At 32.9% G+C, this 25,610-nt stretch overlaps 1 protein-coding gene across 7 annotated transcripts in view; it reads right to left on the bottom strand.

The window, feature by feature from the left end:
* Positions 1–5,951: 5,951 nt before the first annotated feature.
* MEMO1 (mediator of cell motility 1) overlaps positions 5,952–25,610 on the bottom strand; it is a 116,515-nt gene continuing 96,856 nt past the window's right edge. For 5 of the 7 annotated variants that reach the window (XM_064494627.1, XM_031466813.2, XM_031466814.2 and 2 more), the window contains 3 exons: positions 19,126–19,230; positions 9,486–17,759; positions 5,952–7,185 (listed from right to left, as the gene is read on the bottom strand). In XM_064494627.1, the coding sequence (XP_064350697.1) occupies positions 17,628–17,759; positions 19,126–19,230 (237 nt within the window). In that variant the 3' untranslated portion in view covers positions 5,952–7,185; positions 9,486–17,627. The remainder of the gene's footprint in view (positions 7,186–9,485; positions 17,760–19,125; positions 19,231–25,610) is intronic. The other 2 variants (XM_064494626.1, XM_064494625.1) reach the window with 2 other exon arrangements.

The following is a 25,610-nucleotide window of genomic DNA, read 5'->3' as shown; positions in this document are numbered from 1 at the left end:
CCTTATCGACCTCTCAACTCATTCCATCAATTATGAGAAAGATCTTCTGAAGTAGCCAACTATGATTGTGGATGTCTAGCTCCCCTTTTCATTCTATCAGCTTGTGATTTATGTATTTTGAAGCTTTATATTAAGAGTTAAGATTCTTATTTCCTCTTGATGAATTAACCAGTCTGTCATAATTAAATGTCCCTCATTATCCATAGTAAAATTTGTCATTCTGAAGTATACTTCATGTGACTAACACAGCCACTCCAGTTTTGGATTACTGTTTGCATATGACTGGGTCTTGCTTTTTTAACCAATCTGACAATATCACCTTTTAGTTGTGGTGTTTAGACCATTTTCCTTTAATATAATTATTCATATGGTTAAATTAAAACCTACTTTTTTCATAGCTGTTTCTATTTGTCCCATGTGTTCTTTGTTCCTTTCTTCTTTAGCTTTTCCTGACTTATTTTGGGTTAAGGTTTGTTTGTTTGTTTGTTTTTAATAATCCTATTTTATTTCCACTATTGGTTAATTAGCTGTATTTCTTTATTTTGTTATTTTACCTTAGTAATTGCTAAAGTTTACAATATATAGTCAGTCTTCAAATAATATTTGAATAATACTATTTCACAAATACTGTAAGAACCTTATAAATGCGTACTTTCCATCCCCCATTCCCACATTTCGTGATAGTACTTTTAGACATTTTACTTCTACATATGCTATAAACCCCACATGCATTTTGGCAGGGAAGGGATACAAGGGAACTCTGTCCTTTTGGCTCAATGTTTCTATGAACCTAAAACTTCTTATTAAAAGTCTATTTTTAAAAATCAAATTAAATTTAAATTAAATTTCATAGGTACAGGTGATCTGACAAAAATCTAAACTAATTTCTTAAATATTTTTGCTCTACATAATAAATTATTCCATAATATTTAACAGTGAGAAGAAATAAACCTTTTTATTTACTCACATATATGTGTGGGTTCAAATATCTGGGAAGTTTTTGTTATTTTTTCTTCCTGCTAGGAAAATTTTTTTGGATTATCTCACCTTTTGTCTGAAAAACTGTTTATTTCAACTTCAATTTTAAGAAGTGTTTTCTTGGGTCAAAATTTTTAGGTTAGGTTTTTTGGTTATTGTTTCAGTGCTTTAAAGGCATCCGTTGTGTTACAGCCTGCATAGTGCCTAGAAAGTCAGCTGTCATTCTTTTCTTTGTTTCTCTGTGCTTACTGTGTCTTTTCTTCCTCTGGTTTCAGATTTTCTTTGCATCAATGATTTTCAGCAATTTGATTATAATGTCCCTTGCTGTGGTTTCAGGCCATGATAATGGGAATGGCTATGCACATGGCAGGGACGGGATACATGGGAGCTCTGCACTTTTGGCTCAATCTTTCTATGAACCTAAAACTGCTCTTTAAAAGTCTATTTTTAAAAATCAAATTAAATTTAATTTCATAGGTACAGGTGATCTGACAAAAACCTAATTTCTTAAATATCCCAACATGTTTCCTGTCCTTCTCAAAAAAGAATATCCTGCAAGTTTTGAAGACAGTTTTACAAAGTGCCAGAGTGCTGACAGGGGGTCAGCTACCCAAAAAGACACTGCCCCAAGGACACCAGCTGTCTGTGTATATGAATTTCTGGGAGGCTGGTAGAAGACAAAGTTCTCTTTAGTCGACAGCCATATCATTTACTAAATGCCTACTGTTTGTATACTGTTTAAATTGTGTTGATATGCAGATTTTATTTCAAGCAGTAATTTCTATAATGAGATCTGCCCTGTAATATAGCCTCAAATTGGCTGAATATTACAAGGCTTCGCATCATTTTCAATGACTAAGTATATAATATACATATAATGCTTATCAAAAGCTTTTACCAAAAAAGATTTTAAATGTTATGTGACATTTTAAAAGAAATTGTAAGAGTATTGCCAAGAAAGAAAAGCTGTTTAAGAACACTGTTATTTAAAAAGCACAGCTAACAGTTTTAAAATGACATTACTTCCCTGAGAATCAGAACTGCAGATGTCTTGATTTCTGTGCCAGATTAAAGAATATCAATTCGTTACCAAAAAGTAAAACTGAAAGACTTTAATACAAACATCTCTTTTAAATTTTAATGAGGTAAAAGTTAAGATTTTTCTATATCAAAATCACTAACTCAGATTTCCCCAAATTTCAAAGTGGTTCTAAGGGATTATGTTTAAGGAAAAAAACAAAACAAAAAACTTTAAACTTTTGCATTTTCAAAAACTGTATTTTTACATCACTTACCAATTTCCACTGAAATGTCTGGAGTTTCACACACATAATCTCTAGTATTTGAATAATTTGTATTACATTACATGGCCTAAAGGCCATCTGCCAAGTTAAAATCTATCCTGCTTATAGAAATGAATTTAAGGTAAAGCAATGGTTCAAAAACTCTTCTTTTGAGGTATATTCTTTCATGCTTTCCTCCCATTCCACACCCACAACATACACCACACTAAAGGGCTTGTGGTATTACCCTTAATAATGAATTCAACAATCTCACCGGGAGCTAATCTTTGAAACTCTTTGGGCAGAATCTTACCTAAACCATTCTTGATGAAGTTACATCCCCTCTTCTTCACCAAAACTTCCCGTGACTGTGTGCTCAGCTCCTAAAGCTGCACAAGTTAGATTTTCTTAATTCTTCCTCCAAATCCTATTTCCTCAAATCATCATTCATGTGTGCCGCTTACTCTTAGTGTTTTTCTCCTTTTTTCATGTATGGAGTCTAAAATCAAGCACAAAACTCTTACAAACTTTTAAACAATATGGAAGGACTCTGCAAAACACTGTTAGGATGGACATTTTTCTCCCATTGTACATATGATGCTGTAAGTGGACGCTAATAAGCAGTTTCTATTTCCAAGAGTTACTTATTGCTCCTCTTTTTGAAAACTCAGTGGTTTTCATGAATGACAGTGTATCACAGAGATGACCATGCCATCATTAGTTTGTCATTAGTTTAGTAAATGCTCTTGGTCAACCAGTCTAGAGAACCAATTCATCAAAAAATAATATTTAAAAATCAATGAGAGGTCATTCAAAATCCTGAACTCACCCCCTCCCATGAATACAATGAATCCATAGCTACATAAGGAACAATTTCCTCTGAAAAAGACCAAAAACAAACAAACAAAAAACAAACAAACAAAAAAAACCCCAAAACTAGCTAAGCAATTCCTTTACAACAGGTAAACAAGAAAAAGGCCACATGGACATGGGCAGGAGACACTGAGACCCAGTGTAACAATAAAACCCATCCCCAAAGCAGCAACCCACAACTAGGAAGGAATTCACAAGCCCAGAGCTTCTCCCTGAAGAGTGAAGGGTTCATATTCCACACAGGGAACCCAAACTTTTAAAACCTGTACCTGAGAGACAAACCCCCAAAACATCTAGCTTTGGGAATCAGTGGAGCTCCATTCACAAAACCAAAGGGCTATAGCAAACTGAGAAGTGGCTCTTACTTGGCCCACATGCAGACTCACTCACTCCTCCCAGGGCCTGGAGCAGAAACAGCCTTTTAAAAGGGCCAGCCTTCATGTGGTCATTTTAAAGCACTGGCTGTAGGGGAGGGGCCTGCTGGGAAACTCAGCTGGACGGAGGCTGGCAAGCACCACCTTCGTGCTCTCCCTCTGCCACGCTCCACAGCGCCAGCATCTCCAGAGGTACCCATCTAGTGCCCTAGTTTTCGTGGCTGCTGCCCAGGGAATACCCTCTGGTCACCTGGCTCTGGTGGACCCAAGGGCTTGTATTCCTAGGTCCCTTGGGACTGAAACAATCAGAGAGACAATTCTTAGTAGACTGCCACCCACAGGGCACTGAGAGGACAGCAGACTGAAAAACACACTCATCTTTCTGGGGAAGAGGCCTATTCGCTTGTCCTAGAATTTAGCCTGAGGGGCAAGCTTCTGGTTTAGCACACATCTAGAGAATACAGAGGTGCTCTCAGGGAACAGAAGCCAGGGGATGCCATCTTTACACTCTCCCTCTACCTTGCTACAGCTCACTGCTACCTCCCAGAAAGGAGCCACTTATACACTCATCTGCAGCACAGATTTGTGCAACTGTTGCCTAGAGGACACCTCCAGATTGCCTGGATCTGGTGGCCAACCAGGCTTATACTTGTGGTCCCACAAGACTTCATATGTTTACATATTTTAAAAGCTGCTGCATAAGGGTTTAGCTCCCAATCAGCCTGCATCTAGGTGTTAAATGAGATACTCCCCTTTGGGACACTGACTGGTCTTGGCATACCCTCATATATTGGGAGTTATTAAAAATAAAATAAGCTGCATGAACTGTCACAAAGACTTGAGAGACAAGCAAGAGCTAAGGCAGGGTTGAATGATAAGGTTTATCTCCTAAATGAGGTCACTCCTTTAAGACTGGAAGAGGGGGTTGTTTTACCCAATGCATAGAAGCCAGCACAGAAATGAAACTCCACCACTATCTTACAACATACACAAAATTTAACTCAAAATGGATTAAAACTTAACAGTAAGACCTGATACCATAAAACTCCTAGAAGAAAACACAGGTGTTCATTGACTTCAGTCTTAGCAATGACTTTTTGGATCTGACTCCAAAAGCAATGGCAACAAAAGCAAAAATAAATAAGGTGGGCTACAACAAACTAAAAAACTTCTGCACAGCAAAGGAAATCAACAAAATGAAAAGGCAACCTAGTAAGTGGGAAAAAAAATTTTCAAACCACATATCTAATAAAGCAGCTAATAATCAAAATATATAAGGAATGCATACAACTTAGTAGGAGAAAGACAATCCAATTTAAAAATGGAATCTGAATGGACATTCTTCCAAAGAAGACATACACATGGCCAAGAGGTAAGTGAAAAGATGTTCAACATCACTAATCATCAGGGAGATGTAAATCAAAACCACAATGAGGTATCACCTCACATTGGTTAGAATGGTTATTATCAAAAAGACAATAAAAGTGTTGGCGAAGACTTGGAGAGAAGGGAACCCCTGTGCATTATTGAAGGGAATATGAACTGATACAGCTATTATGTAAACCTGTATAGAGGTTCCTCAAAAAATTAAAAATAGAACTACCATTATGATCCAGCAATTTCACTTCTGGGTATTTATCTAAAGAAAAAGAAAACTAACTCAAAAAGATATGTGTACCTCATGTTCAAAGCAGCATTATTTGCAATGACGAAGATATGGAAACAATTTAAGTGTCCATCAATGGATAAACATAAACATACACATACACAATATTATTCAGTCATTTTGAAAAGTATAAAATATTGCCATTTGCAGCAACATAGATAGACTTTGAGGACATTATGCTAAGTGAAATAAGTCAGAGAAAGACAAATACCATATGATCTCATTTATATGTGTAATCTAAAACAAAAAAACAAAACCAAGCTCACAGATAAAAGAGAACAGATTGATGGTTGTCAGAAGCAGGCAATGTTGGGTGGGGAAATGAGTCAAAAGGTACAAAATTCTGGATATAAAATACTAAATAGTAATACTTACTAAGTCATAGGGATGTAATATACAGCACAATGATTATAGTTAATAATACTGTATTGCAAAAAAAAAAAAACTACTGCATATTTAAAAGTTAAGAGAATAGATCTCAAATGACCTCATCACAAGGGAAAAAATTGTAATTGTATGGTGACATGTTAACTAGACTTATTGTGGTAATCATTTTGCAATATACACTAATATAATTTTATATGTCAATTATGCCTCAGTTTAAAAAAAAGAAAAATAATTACTCTTTCTTAGGTAAAGGGGGGAAAAGGCAATGGATGAAAAATGACAACAAAAAAGAAAAAGCTGTGTCCTTTCTGATGTCATGTGATATAAGAAACTCAGATTTAAGTGTTTTAGGCTTGCAGAATTTATCCTAATATACACAAAGTAACCCCATTCAAGAAGAAACTAAAAAGCCACTTTTATTAATGATTTTTGGAGGTAAAGAAAACAAGATATTTACATACATGTTTACAAACATTTGCATTAAATTTTTTCTTTCCTTTTAAAAGATTTTTTTCACTTGGAAAAGGATTAAAACATTATTTATCATAAGCAATGAAATCCAGCAACTTTACAAATGGTCATTTCTTCCCTTCACTCTTTTCCTTATATTCAGTACACTTAAGGGCTACCTAAATGAAGGACAACGAGCTCAAGCTGTATGACTAATGTTAAGACTGTTCTGTTAGGAGATAATACTAGTTATAAGAGCTAATTAAGAATATGAAACGCAGTAATTGCATACTTACAGGGTCCTATTTTCCTTGATGTATTTCAACGAAGGAAGAGGGAGAAATGGAAAAGGAGAGAGTGAGAGGGTAAAAGGTCAAGAAGGAGGTTGCTGCTGGTGGGGTGTTTTCTTTGGGGAGGACCATAAAAAAGCACCCAAACCACCACCTCCATGGGGGAACATAGCCAACACCATTCCTGCACGCACACATGGGGCTGATGGGTATTATTATCTCCGGAGCTCCAGTCTTCGTTAAAAAGTCACGGCTAGAGATATAAAAGAATGAACAGATTACCTACTACTAACAGCCGCAGTTTTTGAGCTACTTGAAAAAGTTTCTCCCGGGTAAAAGCAGCCTCTTCAGGACTATAAAAGTAGGCCGTTGTTGTTTTTAATATACAGGGGGAAATACAATAAAGAGGAAATGCGGATGGACACAGATCAGTATCTTTCATCTTCATATCAGCATCTTTTTATCTTAGAGGCAACAATGTCTTTTTAAATGTGAGGAAATAATAAGCATTCTAGAATTAGACCAGTAATACTACTGAATTACTTGTGTCAATTAACTACAAGGGGGTAGAGAAACAGATAAATCTTGGCATTTAATGCTTTAGCTCCCAAACACATAAAATACAACTGAAACATACAGTACCCTCTTTTCTAGGAATAACCAATTTAGTTTGACTTCAATAGAGTTTAGATTCTTTTTAAAATATTTTGACTTTTCATATTACTTTTTGTCTTGTATTTTCCATTTATAAACCTCATTATCTTTATTTGAAAGACTATTATTCTTCAGTAAACATGACAAAATCCCCACGCTCAAAAATCTCAGTATTTCTATTTTGCTACACAACCCACCTGTTGCTTTCTTGAGGGTGTTCCTAGGCTGGTCTGCAAATGAGCATAAAACTTGATAAAGGTTTATTCTTTAAGAACATTAAGCGCTGCAAACTCTGTTACAAGAGAGGGAAGTAAAGTATATCCCCTTATCACAGTACTGTTCATCTTGAACAGAAAAGACTAAAATTCGGTGAAAATAACTCCACTTTCAAATATCTAGTTTTTCTAAAATTATAGAGAAGGTAGTGGCAATGTACACACTTAAAAAGGGGGGAGAGAGGAGATAACAGGTTAGAAACTAATAAGAAAAGTTAAAGATTCTCACCAGAAAGTGTTTTGTTATCATATAGCATTGCAGTTACTATAAAATTTCTGCTAAAATTTTTTTTCTAATTCATTTTATATCAAGAGTAACTCCAATTATATATAAGTTGGTCACAGAAACCTGAAGTTATTATGGACAGACATTACTTCAGTTAAAGAGGTAAAATTTCAAGGAAAAACAAGGGAACACGTAGTTATAATATAAAAGCTATTATCACACACTGAACTTTTTAAGTAATAAACTAGTAATGATTTAAATACTGCATATTTACCTAAATTTCTATTATCTAAAAAATGTTTAATCTCCATTTTAAAAATAAGCATAAATGAAAGAGGAAATTTAAAACAACACTTCCTAATAATGCAGAATCTCTAAATTATACTTAAAATGTAAATCACAATCAAGTAATTTTGAATCTAATATTAATTCTAATGTAAATACCTGAGTGGAAACTGATATCCTTTAGATAAATCAATCACAAACTCCAGGCAAAACACCAGACCTAAATTTCAGCCTGTTTTGGTACTAACAGTTCATTCAACTTTCCTCATTCAATAGCATAAACATTTAGTTAAAATTACTTTTGTTAACAGATAATAAACGTGAAGATTTTCAAACAGCAAGAAATGTAAATCAAGTACTGCAAGGTACAATATTTTCCTGACACAGAAACAATTACAAGAACCAGAAATTACAAAATTATCCCTGCCAACTACGGAGACAGTTTTAAAATAGAAATTTTAAAAATATTTTAACTGTTAAAGCATGCATCATTGTTTCATCCAAGTTAATTGTCTCTGACAACTGTACCAAATAGAACTTTCAGGAATAGACTAATCCTGTATGATTAATCAAATTAACAAACATCCAGAAATAGAACATTGCTAAATACAAGTACTCAACATTAATGTAGACAGGGAGCACTTTTTAAATCTTAAAAAGGCAAGGTTGTACTTCAATACTTAGTACAGAGGTACTGCATAAAGTGGCCTACTGGTGATGGTTAAATACGTAAACTTTTGAAAAGAGACAACTTTTCAAGCTTGTTTTACATCAATTTATCATGAGATTATTCACACCTAGCATAAGGAATCAACTTCTAGCAAAGACTTTAAAAAGATATTCCATATTTTTAATGTAATATTCCTTATAGAAAGTATTTAGTGCTCAGGAAAATTGGACACCCTTCTTGACACATTTAAAAAATCATCTCTGATTCTTACTCCTGATTTTCAATCTACCATACAGAGATATTTGAAATACCAAAAGCCTTGATTGGATCTGATAATAAAATTAGGTAGCTGCTGGGATGTAACACATCTAAAAAGTAACAATATTAATTTTTTTGAAATAACAGAACTTATAGTTACAAATGAATAGTAATTTTAATAGACTATAAGCTTATTCCAATATACCACTGCAGAGATTCTGAGGAGAGGGCTTCCACTTTAGAGTAGTTTGATGTGTCCCAGGAGAAAGTCAGACTTATTCCTTTGTAATTAACATATTTCCCCCCAAGCCACATTATCCAATTTAACCACTCAGCTGACCTTTGAACATTTCTAACAGACAATTGCAGGCTCAAAGTTCAATAAATTCCCTGCCATATATTCAAAAGAACATGGTACCACAAGGCAACTACATTGAGGGAAAATATTCTGCATTCACTCTGGTATATATGCTTAAAAAAATACAGATGTTTAAAGCTGTTACTTTACAATAAGGATAACTAAGTAAAATATAATCTTTAAATGTTTTGTTTGTCCTATAAGAAGATATTTGTGCATGCTAATCTTAGGATGCCCTATAAACAGAACTATCAACTTGGTTAAATTCATGCATAAACCAAATCAACAGAGAATACATTTCAGACATGCAACACAATTTTTACATGGGAAAAAAAGACTGATAATTAACATGTTCCTAAAATGAATACAAATTTTCCACATCATTTTAAAAAAACACATACAAATCAGTACTAACTTTTTTAAAAAAGGTATCAAAGAACTATAAAAGATATACTTACAATACACTGAATTTAATGTAGAGCTTATTCAATTAGACAACTCCATATTTCTTAATCCTTAATAAGAGCACAAAAAGTTTTGACTTAATAAAGATCACAGAACAATCTTTGGGGAAATTAGCCACGAACTAAATTTACCCTTATAATCAATGTTAGGCAAGGCTAATCCTGGTCCCCGATTGTGAATAAGCAGGTCCTGATAAGAGATGAGAAAGTTGGATCCAAGCAGAAAATAATCTATAATTTTGGTGTATCAAATTCCATGTTAATTCAATTTCTAACAAAATAGATAACCCATTGTGTCCTTCTAAAGCATTTGGATAATCAGGCTACAATTTTTTTTTAGAAGAAAAGGACAAACAGATCTGGTAGAAAGATTTCCATATAAGATATTTACCTTGAATTTTTACTTGATAGAAAGATTTCCACATAAAATATTTACCTTGAATTTTTACTTAAGTGTTTTTTACCTTGAATCTTTGTTATGAAATGAAAGTAAGGAAATTAAATTGAACATGGATGTGATTATGAGACTAAAAGAGTCAGTATATTAAAATACTTGTTTTAGATCTTGCCCCAAATAATTCTTAAAAAAAAAAAAAACTTTATATCTAACAAGAACACAGGTAATGACTTATTTCCTGAATCAAACATGTTTTAGTTTATCCCAGAAACACATTCTGCGACCAGATTCAAAGACAAGAATTTCCTTTAGGAGGTAATGCCAGGAAACGCTGATAAAGGAATGGGAAGTGAGACAGAGAAGAAGAGGGGAAAAAATGAAGAATATATATTTAACAGTTTCCTGTTGTAGGCAATGAGCAGTCCTACCGGAAACTCCAGGAAATAGTATGAAACATACCTCAGAGTATTACCAGAAGGGCAAGGAAACTGGAATAATTATCCCCAATTCCCATCTCACTGGTTGAGAGATGCTTCCAGGGCATTGTCTTCCTGGCATTTCCAATCTGCCCTGTGTGCAGGTGAGAAAATCCAAGGCAGAGTCACTGGTGCTTGCAGGACAATTTAATGCAAGTGGTGAGAGTCAAGTGTCTGCTATAAAGTCTCACCATCAGAAAGTCTCACATACAAGTAACTTAAATTTCATTTCTGTCACTGTCTCATTACAAAGAAGTAGTGCATTTTGATGATGCTAGCAATAGAACAGAACTGGGATGTCTAAAAGTAAACCTCTCAACAAAGCAATTAGAAGTCTGCTGAGTTATTAGAAGTATTTTAATCCACCAAAAGAAATTTATTTTTGCCTGATTAATCGAAATAGATGTTTACATGAACGATTCCCATTTTTACTGAAATTGCAAAACCCCATTACTATTTGAATATGGTACCTCAAAGAGCCAGCACCAAATACAAAATATAGAATAGTAACATGATATAGCCTTTATAACACACAGGACTGAAAACCAGAAGAACTGAGTTCTTGTCCTAGCTCTTGATACTAACTAGCCATGCAGACTTACATAGGTCATGTTATTTGCATGGGACTCGCATTCTCCATCAGTAAAAATACAGTAGTAATGTCTGGCCTACTTATTGTTGAGATTAAGAGGAAAGAAAAAGTTGTGAAATATATTTTTTAAATTGAAAGTACAATATATTAAGTAATAAGGTGTTTTCACTATTGTCATAAAAAGTCAAAGGTGGAAAGGCCCTTAGGGGTCATACTATACAATTCTAACACACGTAAATAAGAAATAAACTCCACTTGAGGAAAGGGCAATGATTTGTTCCAGCAAACCAGTAGCAAGTCACTGACGAAGCTGAAAACAGATTCCAGTGGAAAGCGTCTAGCATCTCCACAGTATCTTTCTACTTTGTTGGCTGGACATGTCATTGGGCAAACAGCTAAATAATATTTTAATTAATTGCTTTAAAAACTCTGTAACACTTTAAAATAACAGTAAATACCATAGGATATTGCAAAATATGAGCTAAGAATTGTGGGCCAATTGTTTCAAATTTACCAGATCCCTTACATTACCATTTATGCCATTTGGCATTATACAGAGTCTAGGAATATTAAATTCTATAATCTTTTAAAATTACATTGATTTCCATAATCAAAAACTGAAAATATAAAAAGCCAATTAAAATTTGTTTCCTACTGAAAGATTTATGCTTTCCTGTCCTTTAAAAAACACTTCATAATGAAGATTGCCTTTTGACCTTCTTGCTTTAAAATTCAATTTATCAAAGTTGAACAAACGCCAACTGAAGTCTATTATGTGCTAGATTCAAATGGATAAATTTTAAATGGAAATAAAAACTTCTTAGAAAAAAACTTCCATTTATAAAATTGTTAAGGTAAAATATTTTTATTAAATCTAGTTCAAGAGCCTAAGTATTTACTTTAAAAGCTCACAAAATTCAGTCTGTCATTTATGTCATTCACATATCATTCTAGTTTTGTCAGTTTTCATCTTGTTTGAATATTTTCTCCTTAAATGTATATAACATCACATTCAGTAAGTAATTCAGAGACTATCGTGGTCAGAAAAATTAAAATATTGTCCAAAGTTTACATTGGCAGATTTAAAGACCAGAACTCAGGTCTTACTCATAGCTGAATACACTTGGCCTTCAGTAGCTTCTTTGGTTTCCTTATTAGCATGACAGGAAAAAAATAGGACTACATCTAGCAAAGTTAGAAATCTCACTTTACAAAGTATGAAATATGCATTTGAATATAATTTACAATTTATAATGGAAAACCAATTGCATATTATGGCTTTCAAAATCAGGGGAACTGCCTTTAATTTTCTTCCATTATTTTTATAGTGTGATGGCCAAAACCTTGCATTAGAATTAAACACATATAAACACTGTAAACGTGATACACCCTAGGTACAAACCACTCTGGGACCACTGGAGAATCCTTGAACAAATAAATGACAATCAGAAACTCTAAGGTTCTTCGGAGTACCCACAGACAGAGCGTACCCAGCGTTCACAATAGGCGAACAAATCCCATCCACAGCAGTGACTTTACAAAGGCAAAGGTCCCAGTTACTAGTAGTACTTCTACCAGACATACGGTCAGTGTGATAACTGTGCCATGCCACTCAGTTTTACGTGGCAGGAAAACAGGGAGAGGACAGAGGAAACTTATCTGTCAGCTGTTCTTGGCTCCCCTCCCAATGTTATTTTGACATTAACAGGTATAAATAGAGCAAGCTCCCTCAATATCCTTTCCTGCTATTGATATGGCTGTTTTGGATCTAAGAAGCACCTCTGTTTAGAAAAGCTACGTCACTCCCACTAACAATTAGGTAACAATCATCAACTTATAATTTCTTTGTTGAAAGTTAGTGTTAAATGATCAAAATCGGTTTTCATTTTAAAAACGATTTCCCTTGGAGGGGAGGGTACAGCTCAGTGGTAGACTACTTAGTGTATACAAGGTCCTGGGTTCGATCCCCAGTACCTCCATTAAAAAATAAACCTAATTACCTCCCCCCACAAAAAAGATGATTTCCCTTAACAGTTTTATACAAATGAAGTAATCTGTACTGATTCCATTAGCTTTTTTCAGCTTGCTGATCTATAATTTTAGGTCTACACAGGTAACATACCCAGGTGATGCTGTGCTGGTCTAGGGATCTGACTTTGAGAACCACTTTGAGGACAGAGTTGATTTTCATTTAGAAATTCTCATACAGAACATTAAATATGGAAGCAGAAACTTACATTTCTTACAATTAACTTTTCCATCCAGAATATAGAACAATTCTATTCCTTCTCACATGTGGCAGTCACTCAAATATCTGAAGAAAACTCCCTCTTTAAACTTATTTTCTCCAAAGTAACTATCACCAATTTCTTTGCATCCTACTCTCCGCAGCACTCAGGCCTTTCAGCATCCTAGCTGACTCCCTATGAACACTAATAGTTCATAATGTCCCTCTTGATATGTAGCACTTGCAATTTAACACAATAATATAAAGTTGTACTCTGAATATCAGAGTGCATGTGGTTTATTACATCCCCTAATGAATAATAATTTTTATAACATTAGGTCTGTCAGCAACTGTATCACGGCACTTCTCCAACTCTAGTCAGTCTATGGATCAATACTGCTCCTTAATGATGTTTTCAGTGATTCAAAGTAAATGAGAAAAAAAAATAGTGATTTTCACATCCAGTTTAAAGTTATTCAAATTAAAGAACTCTCTTTTATTCTGAGCTTTTGTCCTTCCTAAATATTGGGCCAGTTTGAGAGGGTCTTAAAGCAATGGTGATAGTAAATGGTAGTTTTTTTCCCCAAAAGTCTTTCTTTATATGGCAAAATAAAGTCTCACATTTCACAATCTTTCTTAAGTTTGGTCTAGCATCCTAGGGTACTCAGGTAAAAAGGCTTTCATCTGTTTCATCCTCTATTACCATCTAAGTAGCCAAGTGTTTAGAATAATTTATACAGTTTTTGGTAATCAATCACAAACTCCACTCATCACTTTTTCGATTAATTTCTGGCAGCAAAGCCAACCTCCTAATGGGCTCCAGCAAATAAAAGAGCTTCAGAGTGCCTTAACACTAGTTCCTAAGAGTTCCTAGTTTCCCTTACCCACTTCTTACTTACCTTTATAATCCTAAATAACACTCAAACCCAACTAACCAGACTGTATCAAATTAAGAGAGACCTGGAATGGCAGAAACTTACAACCATTTGTTGCAGTCACTAGCCAGTAATTTGAACTACAAGTGAACTATAGGACAAGGGACAACAAATAATGGCCTGTGGACCAAATCCAATTCACCATCATTTTGTGTAAATAAAGTCTGAGAGAAACACAGCCACACTCACTCATTTATACATTGTCTACGGCTGCTTTTATGTTACAATAGCAAAGGTGTATAGTTGGGAAGAGACCATATGGCCTGCAAAACCCAAAATATTTACTATGTGGCCCTTTACACAAAAACACTAATCTAGGGTAATGAACCAAAGAAAAATTTGAGATTTGCAACAATAACCATTAACTAACTCAGGACACCTACTGTCTCTACTGGAATAGCTAAATATAAACACTGGAATCTGAATGTCCTTTACCCTATTCTGTATAAAGATTTATTGCCCACCCAAGACAGAGAGCATTTACTTACCTGCTCACTGAGCTAACTTTTACATACATTTCCCAAGGACTCATTAGTAGAACAGTGAAGAATCCATGAATATACTGCTCTGCACACTCTAAGGCTTAAAAAAAGTGCTGTAAATAACTCAAAAGTATATAATAAAAAAGAAACTGTATAGAACTACACAAAAATTTCCTTTACATTTTATATTTCAAATAAAAACACTTTTAAAGGCACTTAAAGTAGGAAAGCTTAAGTTCAACAATTTAGGTAATATTAACTGCATTAAGTAACGCAAATTAACTTCCCTTTTGTGTTAAAAAAAAGTACGTTCATTTTCATGTATGTAGAGTCGAAATTAAAAGATAATACTTCTAATTCAATCACACAGTTTTCAAACATAAGTGACATCAGAATCTTTAAAGAGCAAAGTCACAACATTGAAGTTCTCTGAAACTGCAAAGTGCTTAAGAGATCACCTCCATATCTTACAGTTAAAAGTTTCAATACAACATGAAATGTGTGTGGTGAGACAGCTAATTAGTGGCAGAGGCAGAAACAGAACCCAACACCTAACTATCAGTTTGGAATTCTTTCTATTTTATGACTGAGTTTGAAAGATATGCTCAAACTCCAGGAAAGGGTGGAGTGATGTTGAAATATTTTAGTTTTAAATGTACAGTAAACATACTCAAAGGGCTACAGCCCTCCCTCAACCTAAGCAAACCTCTTGTATTTTTTATTAATCAATCAACTATAAAATTACAGAAGGGAAAAAATATATATATAATTGATTGTAAAGCCACTCTTATTAGAATGATCAAAAGAACAACCAATTATTTGCTTAACAAATTGTCAAAGATTAGAAAAAATGATACTCAGTGGTGGAGACGGGGCAGTATAATGAGTACTCATATATTGCTAATTTGGTACAATCTTTCTGAAGGGTAACTTGGTCATTTTGTAAGGAGCTTAAAAAGGTCTCTTCACCTAAACCAATTATCCCATTCCCATGAATATATCCTAAAGAACTAGTCTAATATAGAATTCAAATTTCACATACAAAGATGTCCATCCCACTATTACTTATAATTATGAAATATTAGAAACAATCTAATATCCGAAGAGAGAACTGGTTCAATTATAGTATATTCATACAATAGAATATTAGGCAGCCATTTTTTTAAAATCACATTTTCAAAGACATGGAGAAATACTTATGACGGTAAGTTATAAAAGTAGGGTATACAACTATAAGGTCAGTATAATCTCAACTTTGTCATTATGCACACACACAAACACATATACACATTCATACATATAAACAGCATAGACAAAAGTTGAAAGAAAATACAAAAAATATTAACAGTGTTATCTCTGGATAGTGAGATTGCAGATTTTTCTTTCTCTTCTTTATACTTTTCGGTATTCTCTAAATTTTCTATAGTAATCATGTATTAGTTTTCTATCCAGAAAACATTAAAAATTCACTCTGTAGTCAATTTTGAAATTTTTATAGTCTATATAATAAATAAGGAATAAATATTTACAGTACTCAAAAGTATATCTGAATTATGGGAAATAAATCACTAATACGTAAGAATATAATTTCCACACATGTATAGGTGGGTAATTCTGAATCCAAAAGATTACATTATTTTATCTCAATTCTTGAGTATAGAAAGTTGGTATTTAGTAAATAAGAAATGTAACTCTTTAAATAAATTTGGTGCAAGGCATCTAAAAATTGTGCTATTCTGGCATAACACTGAAGATATAAAAGCTCTCCAATGTAATATAAATACCCAGTGTTAGATTAAATAGGTATAATCTAGTACATACATGATGGCCAATAATCAGCTAACTGAATTACCTTTTGTTTTTGGTTTTTTTTTTTTTTTTACAAAAATGCCTAGAACTGATCCAAGCTAAAGAAAGAAATACAACACCATACCATTATTTTAGTTGGAAGAGCCGCACCAGAAATCATGACAAAAAAATTGTAGAACTATAAGAAAATCCAGTGGTTTTTTTTGTTGTTAATGATTTCTTGCTAAAAATTCAAGTAAGAGAGTCAAATTGCTTGAAGCACTAAAAAAGCATAGCAGCAGTGTATGGTCTGCAATGATTTGAAAAACACTAAGAATATTCTTTAATGTTTCCTCATTTGCAGACTACTGCCTATCAAACACAATCTCTGAATTATAGAAGTACATCTATGTTCTTTTACCAATCTTGAATTTATATTGTATTATAATGTAGTAATGACACAAAGTGATGTCACACACAAAAAGGCAAACTATGTAATATTATAAGCTAACTTTAAAATGAATCTAATAACTGTGATAAAAAAATCACATAAATATGTAAAATACAAAATACATCCTAACATATTTTTACATAAGAACTTAAGTTTACCACTTTTAACATAAAAATTCTGAAATGGAATTAATAAAAAACAATTTTCATATGTACCACAGAGCAATAAGTTTAAATCAGACTATTTTGAGTTGTGTAGCCCTTTATTAGCAACTAAAATAGAAGGTATCTGTTGTACAACACGGGTAGTAATTGACTATAACTGGAGATTTATTATATTCTAATACAGATCATTTATAAATGCAATTTCTTTATTAAAAAGCTTCCACCCTTTTTGTTTGTGTACAATTTGCAAAACTATTCTGAAAGCGGAATATATGTGCACAAGTCTGCAAAGAGTGCAAATTTAGAATATGGTAAATGCTTTACAAGTTACTTTCAAAAAACTGACTGCCACAACTGGGCCTTTACATTGCCTTTTTTTTGTTTTTTTTTGATCAAAATATTTTGATGCCAGCCTTCCTTCCACTGCTCTAAACTATAAAGCATTTTTTAATGAGTTGAAATTAAGGAAGGACTACACCTACTAGAAAAGAAGAGAAGAAAGTTCTATTAGTTTGAGGTTTCAGAATCCCTCCCAAACCAGGACCAGTGTCTTGGTAAGGGTTAGGCTGGGACCCTGGACAGAGTATGAGTATGTGCAGGTGGCATCCCTGAGGATTCAGAGCTTCAGTGAACCGTGAGTGCTCCAGCTGCATAACTCACTGAACTGTCTTGCCAGTTTCTACACTGGCTTGACTGGGCATAATTCAAAAAGGAAAAGCTCATATTCATTCCATTCTTCTGCAGCTCTGTGATAGCCTAAAAAAAGAAAAATTTGGTTATGACAGATAACATATAAAAAAGTGAGCACTCTTTGAATGTGTTGGTTGCTTAACTTTGTCCACTTCACAGATGAAGCCTAGATCTCTCACTCTCCTTTTGTTTCTTGAATTTCGTGTCACCTCATATAAAATAGGAAAAAGAGAGAATTTTTTATCTCATTCTCTCAAAGAACTTCTCCTACTCTAGCTTCTTGATAAATATGAGTCATCTTCCACTCTACCTTTCCCTGTAATTTAGTAAGGCTACTTTAATAAATCAACAAATAAAATTTAAAAATAAAAATATAGTATCTTTCTCTCTATTCTCTAAACCAAATCTTCTGTCTTAAGATGTTGGAGTCTTCTCTTTGCATGATTTTGACTAAATTTGAAACATATATAAATTAAGTTCCAAATCTAAGAGGTATATCAGGATTTTTACTTTATGAACTGGTTTATCACTTATTTTACAAAAATTTTATTTGATACAATTCAAACTTTAGTAAAGTTGTATAGCTTACTCTAAATTTCAGAAATAAGTTTGAGTCCTTAACAGGTTTTTCTTCCAATCAGTCAATACTGCTTAAGAGAAAATATTTCCTAAAAATCCACTATGTACTATATTTCAAATCACATTCAAGTAATACTGGACACTTTAGGTTCCTACCCTAGACTACCTTAGACTACATTACCATCTCCATTATTTCTCTGCCTCTCCAAACAATGAGCCCATTAATACTTCCTCCCCCTATTTCCCTGAATGTACACTTTCTTCTTTTTTAATGAGTCATACATTTTCTTTCAATTTTTGGGTTTTGTATTGGGGGGGGAAATTAATGTTATCTCTTTCAAAAATCCACTTAACCAAAACTTCTGCCCCTTTACGGGTTTTTTAATAAAATATTATTGTTTTTGTTGTAAGGAGAAAAACATATACATGTCATCTGTCTTGCCTAAATTATGAATTTATAAAATTCAAGAGCAGAATCTTCCACTTATTTTTTAGAGTCTAGAACATTAAATAAAACCAAAAAACTAGTAAGACCATATCTCTTAAAAGGTTACTTTGGTTTATATCTGTAAAGAGCATACTGGAATTGGATGAGAGTCAAGAGAAAAAAACGGACTTCTAAATAACTTTCTTAATTTAAAAGAAAGTACTGGCTTGTTTTACAGTGATAAGTAACCGTATTTAAGTAACCAAGATAATAGAAATTTAAATTATCTTAAAGGTACTAGAAAGAAAACTGACCATATATACTTAAAACCAGTGCTAATAAGGTAACACAGATGATAACAATTATGATATTTTGAAACATCACAGGATCCAATGTTAAAAATTAAGGCTTCCTAAGGATACTTACATTTAACAACACCCCAATGGGATGTCTTCCACATATAGTATTATGGTATTTCTTCAAATAATTGCTAAAAGATACAGGGTCTAATTGTTCTATAATACTCATACCCTAAAAAAAAAAAAAAAGAGAGAGAGAGAGAGAGAAAAGAAAATGAAAGAAAAAGAAAAAAGGACAATTTATTATTTCCTAATTACATTTTAAAACTATTACTTACAGCTAATGATCATAATTTTTCAATTAAGGAGAAGGAAAGAAAATACATTAAACTTTGTGAAATATCAAACTCATTAATCAAAAATAATCTCATTATAGTCAACTCTCAATAATATATATACTTTATAAACAGAAACGTTTAATCCCCAGTTTAGTTTCCTCTGACCTCCTGGTATGTTTCTGTACCACTTTCCACAGCTGTCACTTAGCTTACAATCCTCAAACATTTCAGGACTTTATACTTTTCTCACATGTATGCATGTGTGAGTGCATGTGTATGTCTGTGCGTGTATTTACAACAGTAAACTTGTGAAAATTTTCATACAAAATCTAAAATTAAGTTTGATATATGGCTGTTTTTCCCATATCCACTATATTTCTCCTACCAATGGCATAAATAATGAAGAGCTGATTACAATTTAACTATTTCCATAACATATACTTAAATAGCAACAGTTTGCAAGGCATTTTGAATTATCAGTAATTATTGAGGTATGTGATAAAAAGATATCACAAACTAAGAAAATAATGTATTTTTAATCAACCTTAAGCTCATAAAAGACTGATAAAGCTTAAGCAAAATAGGTCTTTACAAACAAGTTTAAAAAAGAAAGGCTTACTATCCCTTTAAACTAGAATGCTTTATTTTCAAGATTTTAATTGACAATCAAAATTTTTAGAGTACTATTAAAACAACCACTATGACCTGGACACTTTTTACACTTAACTCTGTACTCCACAAATGCATTCAAATAATGTATTCATAACACATTAATATAGAGCAACTATAACTCATCCAAATCAAGCAAATAAATCAGTGATTCTAACTCATTCACCAACTATCTTACCTTGTTTTCTTATTCAGGTAAAATACCTTACAATTTGTGTTCAATAAGCTGGATTAATATCCTTTGGGAGAAATGTAAATGGTAGTTTAACTACGGAATTAACTGATATATTTTGTGTGTATTTTTAAATTCTATTTCAACATGTTTTAACAAGCGTGGTACAAAAGCACCTACAGTTTTCAGATGAACACCCATCTGAAAAATAACAGCAATCAGTAGGTGACAGTACAAATAGTGCAGTTGCAGCATCAAAATTTAATTTTATAAAGAAACTTTTTTCAGAACACCCAAGTCCTTCATAAACATTATCATTTTTTTCTACAAAATATCTAAAAGATAAGCATATGTGTGTATAGTCAACTCGCAACTGCTTGCACATCAATTAGCTACTCTCATATTTATCCACAATCAAGTGTTTAATGCTAAGTTGGTTTTCCCTTGCCAATTAGGAGGCTTCCAGATCAACACTATATACTGATACTCAGTACAAATTCACAGAAATATGAACTAATTCAAAAGTTAAACCTAAGATAAACAATTAGTATCATAATTCTGATAAAAAGAAAATCACTCATTGTCTTACTCTGCTTCATATAGTGTAACAAGAGACATAATAAAAATTCTTAAATATTTTCAATAGCTACAATTAGTATACATAGTATAAGAGAAGTTTTAATGCTCCTAGATGAAGTCTAAGACAGCTTACCTTACATAGAATGCCACTCATTAATAAATTATGTAACAATGAGGTTCCAATGCATTTTTAATATTAAAATCTCAAAGCACATTGTGAATAAGCTTATCACATTTATATACTGACATGAGTAATTCAAAGAGAAGAAAACTAATGATCACATTTGTAGAAGACAAAAAATTCAAACTGGCCAAGAAATTTCATACAGAAAATATGTTAAAAATGTACAGAAGACACTACTAAATAAAGTGTTCCAAATGAAGATTTAATGGTTAAATTACAACATGAAAATTAAAACCTGAGGTGATGGAAGTTAAGGGATTAAATTAAAAATTTTAATTCCCTCAAGTGTGTTATGTACCTACCAGGGCAAGAATCAATTCCATTACACTCAATTCTCTGACAAATGTGATAGTTAAGAGATATGCCTTTTTATATAGGAGGGACTGAGAGGAAAAATTAAGGTGCTTCTCATGAGTGAAACTCTCCAACTGGAAAATTCATGAAGTATGCCAGTAACAGCAATAATGATCAGTAAAACTGGAAAATGAAACATTCATTAACTAATACAGAACACTAGCAAATATGCTTTTGTATATATTTATGTTTTCATGCTATTTTGAAATTATATTACCAAAATTCCAAGAAGATGAAAATGCTAGTTTTGTACTACTGCCAAAATTCTAAGAAGATGAAAAATAAAGTGCTTCCCAAATACATCTAAATAACTTTTCTATTCCTTAAAACACTGGAAGATATGATCAGTAAATCTACAGTCCCAGTGACGGAAAGCTTGCCTAGGGCTTGGTATACAGAGAATTTGTTCACATCAACTTCATTTAATATGAAGCAGTGAAGTGGGTTAATCACTATCCATTCACCTCTAAGCTACAAAGCAGACATTATAAACACCAAAAGCCTATCCATCACAATCTGGGTTTCCGAAAAATTTAACAGCTTCAGCATGAAATCCGCAGACTGAAAGCTAACTCCCTACCTTGAGGAGAACAAGGGCGGAAGGAATCTATCTTTGTGCTGACTCTCCAAGTAATGCGTGAAAGCTCGTAATGTCAAATCCTAAGTGACAATCCTAAACTGAACAGGCAGTTTTAACTGGCAGAGCTGCAAATTCAGGACTCTAATAAGACAACAAAGGTCTTCTCTTTTTAAAAGTTTATAAACATATAATAAATTATTCATTTAAATTTTATTTAATTTTAAATACTATTACCTAGAAGTAATCTCCCTCTAAAGCAACAAACACAAAAAAATAGTGAAACATTTTTAGAAGCCTTTGAGAAATAAGAACTAGAATTATGTCTTTTAATTATGAACACATACATAATAGTATCAAATCATTAGGACTGTGGCCTCGTTTTCTAAAGTAAGGGTATACATTTATATTGGAGAGACAGGTAGACAGTTAGGGAGATGAGGAAGGAAAAGGAAATACTCTAGTTTCTTTAAGAGGTATCAAGATAAAGTCTTACAATGAAAAAATTTTATAGGAAAAAAAGTCACCCTAGCAGTACTAAGAATCAATGTACTAATAAATAGCTATCTTAAAGATGATGTTGTGAAACCTACTGAAGACCACTAAAGAAACTACTGGCCTAAGTTCAAGAAAAAGAAGTACAAATGGACAAATACAAACAATTTCACCTTCAAAAGAATAAAAGAAAATTAGTTGAAGTTCAAGGTAAATGAAGTGGCTACTAATAAATTTGGAAGCAAAAGAAGTCATAAAGATGACTACAATGAAATTTTCAGATTCTGTCTGCCAAATCATACATAATATGCCAATGTCTACAAGGAAACACTGATCTATATTGAAAGTGGTACAGGAAAAATAACCTAAGATCATGTAATGTATATAAAATATGTTTAATATGGCTATTGTTTCCAGTATGTCATTTAAAAGGTTCACAGTAAGACTTTCAGAATCTACATCTCCTATAAGTAGTTACTTTTTCTAACCAACTACAATACTTGGAACACCTAGTTTCTTTTCCTATATATTTTTCTTTCTTTATGTGGTTTTTCACATAATTGATATTCAGGTGCTAGAGATATAAAAATTTTTCAAAAAAATAATTAGTCATTTTTCTTTTGCTTTTGGAACCTAAAAACATTTTTTCTAGCATTTTAATAACTACATTTAATGAGACTTTTCTGCTATCAAAAAAGGATCAAAACTTAACACAATTGAAAAAATTAAATCTAAAATTTTATACTTAAAATTAATCTTTTCACTCTATAAAACTTTCCAAATGTGTAATTATTACAATTCAGAATTGCTAACATTTTTGCAATACTTGTACAGAAAAGCATCCTACTATATTTTGCTTTGAAAAGATTGCATATAGAAACTAAGATATTAATTCTGAAATGAAAGAAATTATTCACAACATAAAATGACATCTTAGAAAAGAAATATACAGTGGGTTATTCACCATTAGGTTATATAAACCAATCAAAAAAACACATTGTATAAGAGTCTGCCTAACAGTGAGCATACATACATAGATATATGTATAAAATCATACATACATGAGTATATGTACAGAGCTAACCATTCTTATTATTTTAATCCATTTATTCTAACTCCCAGAACTGACTTATAACTTGAATTAACAGCATGCTAATAAAAGGACAGAACACTTCGGAGTCATTTAAAAATTCTATATATATAAACAGAAATTTTTCAATAAATGGACCTCAAAAATCAAGTCTAAGTCAAATGTTATACCAAATATTAAATTCAAGCATATTAATATGAAACAAATAGCAAATACTCAGTATTTATTCCAAAATTGAATTCCAAGCTTTTTAAATACAATTTTTAAAGTCAAGCTCTGGTATTTTTGGACATCTAAAGTGAGGTAAATCAGATGCAGATTTAGAAGCCAATCTAAAGCTTATTGGTTCTACTTAAGAGTTTTTGAACAAAAATTCTTACTTTCAAAGCCTTAGAATTGAGCAGAAAAGGCAAAAATTTCATAAAGTATGAGAACAATGCCAACGGGTAAATGTTAATTCTTTCTGCTCTCCCTCAAAGTAAAAACCAAAGTCTATCCTTCCAAGTGATCATATACCTCAAGAAAGACAAATAAAGGTTTAATAAAACCTAACAACATAGTTAGAAGAAAGGCTAAAGAATTATTTAAAGTATGATGTTTATACATAATACGCAGGATACCATATAATATTATTTAAATGTGTCCACAATTCTAGCGAGGTCCAAAGGATGCTAGTATGTTCAGTAACTTCAGAGTACCAGGTAAACCAAAGTTTCAGGGAAAACATTTCGTAATGTATTAAAAGCATCAATTCACTGACTTACAAATTCTTATATTTGCAAAATTAAATGTTGCCTGATTAAAGTTCACAAATGATTTAAAGAGCTGAAGAGAAAACAAAGGGAAAGAAGATTAACAGGAAATTTTGTTGTACTTCAACATATCAGGGGCCATAGTAGGCCAGTTCAAACTCAGCTATTTTAGGAATAAAATTGTTGGGACTCTTTCCATGTTACTGAAAGGGGAATCCTAGGGGTGTGTATGGGCAAGTCTATTTTGAAAAAGATCCACAGGTGCTTTCAGTTGTAAGGAGGGGGTTGAGGATTACTACAGTAGATAATCTCATCTCTGCCCTGCCTTTCATTACCATCTACGTGTTGAGAATTCCCAAACTTAACTCTCTGAACTCCAAACCCAGTATAGTCAACCCATTAGCAAAGTCCTGTTGATGACAGTATCTAAAATGTACGAACTTCTTCCCATCTCCACTATTACCACCCCAGTTCAAACTACTATCATCTCTCCCCCAAAGTCCTGCCAATGCCCACTGTTACTATTCCTGACCCTCTTTTAAAATCCATTCTGTACACAAATGCCAGAGTGACCTTTCAAATAATGTAAGTTACATCATTTCACTTCCCACTGTATTCAAATAAAGTTCTTACCCTGGAACATAAAGCCCTACATTATCTGATCCCTGCCTGCTTCTCTTACCACAGATGTATATCACTCTTACCCCTATCTACTATACTCCTACAACACTTGCATTTTTTTCTTTCTTCTAACACACTAGTCTCTTTCCCCTCATGGGGATTTTTGCAATGGCAGTTCTTTCTGTCTAGAATGCTCTTCCCTCTGATCTTTACTTGATTTGCTCCTCTTACATTTACATCTCAGTTTAATAATCTTCCTCAGAAAGTCTTTCTCCAATCACTCAGTCTAAAGCAGACTAGAATTATTTACTATTTCAAAAAACCCTTTTATTATTTTCTGCACAGCACACATCACTATTAGAAACTAACTTTTATACTATATTCTTCACTTAAAAAAAAAAGTGTATCTCCTGTTAGAACAAAATTTCTATGCAAGCAAGTCGGTTTATTTACTGCCATATCTCCACCAGTGCCTAGGACTATAACTGTATGTTTAAAAATAACTGGTGAAATGAAAATCCAAATGCCTACCTGGCTGACATTTCCACTTGAACACCTTTAAGGCAACAGCAAATATAAGATATCCTTAATATGATTTATGATCTCCCTACTTCCTAAAAATCTAGCCGTATCTTGTGCTTCCAATCTAAGTGAACACAACCAAGAACCAACCAGCAGCCTAAGCCAGATATTTAGAAACCGTCCTTGATACTTTCTCCCCATTCAAGTTCAATCGATCACCAAGTCCTGTCATCAATTTGTCTCTAAAATATACTGGATA

The sequence above is a fragment of the Camelus dromedarius genome, chromosome 15, assembly GCF_036321535.1.
Source record: "Camelus dromedarius isolate mCamDro1 chromosome 15, mCamDro1.pat, whole genome shotgun sequence".
Lineage (NCBI taxonomy): Eukaryota > Metazoa > Chordata > Mammalia > Artiodactyla > Camelidae > Camelus > Camelus dromedarius.
This window is presented reverse-complemented; position numbering and strand designations above follow the sequence as displayed.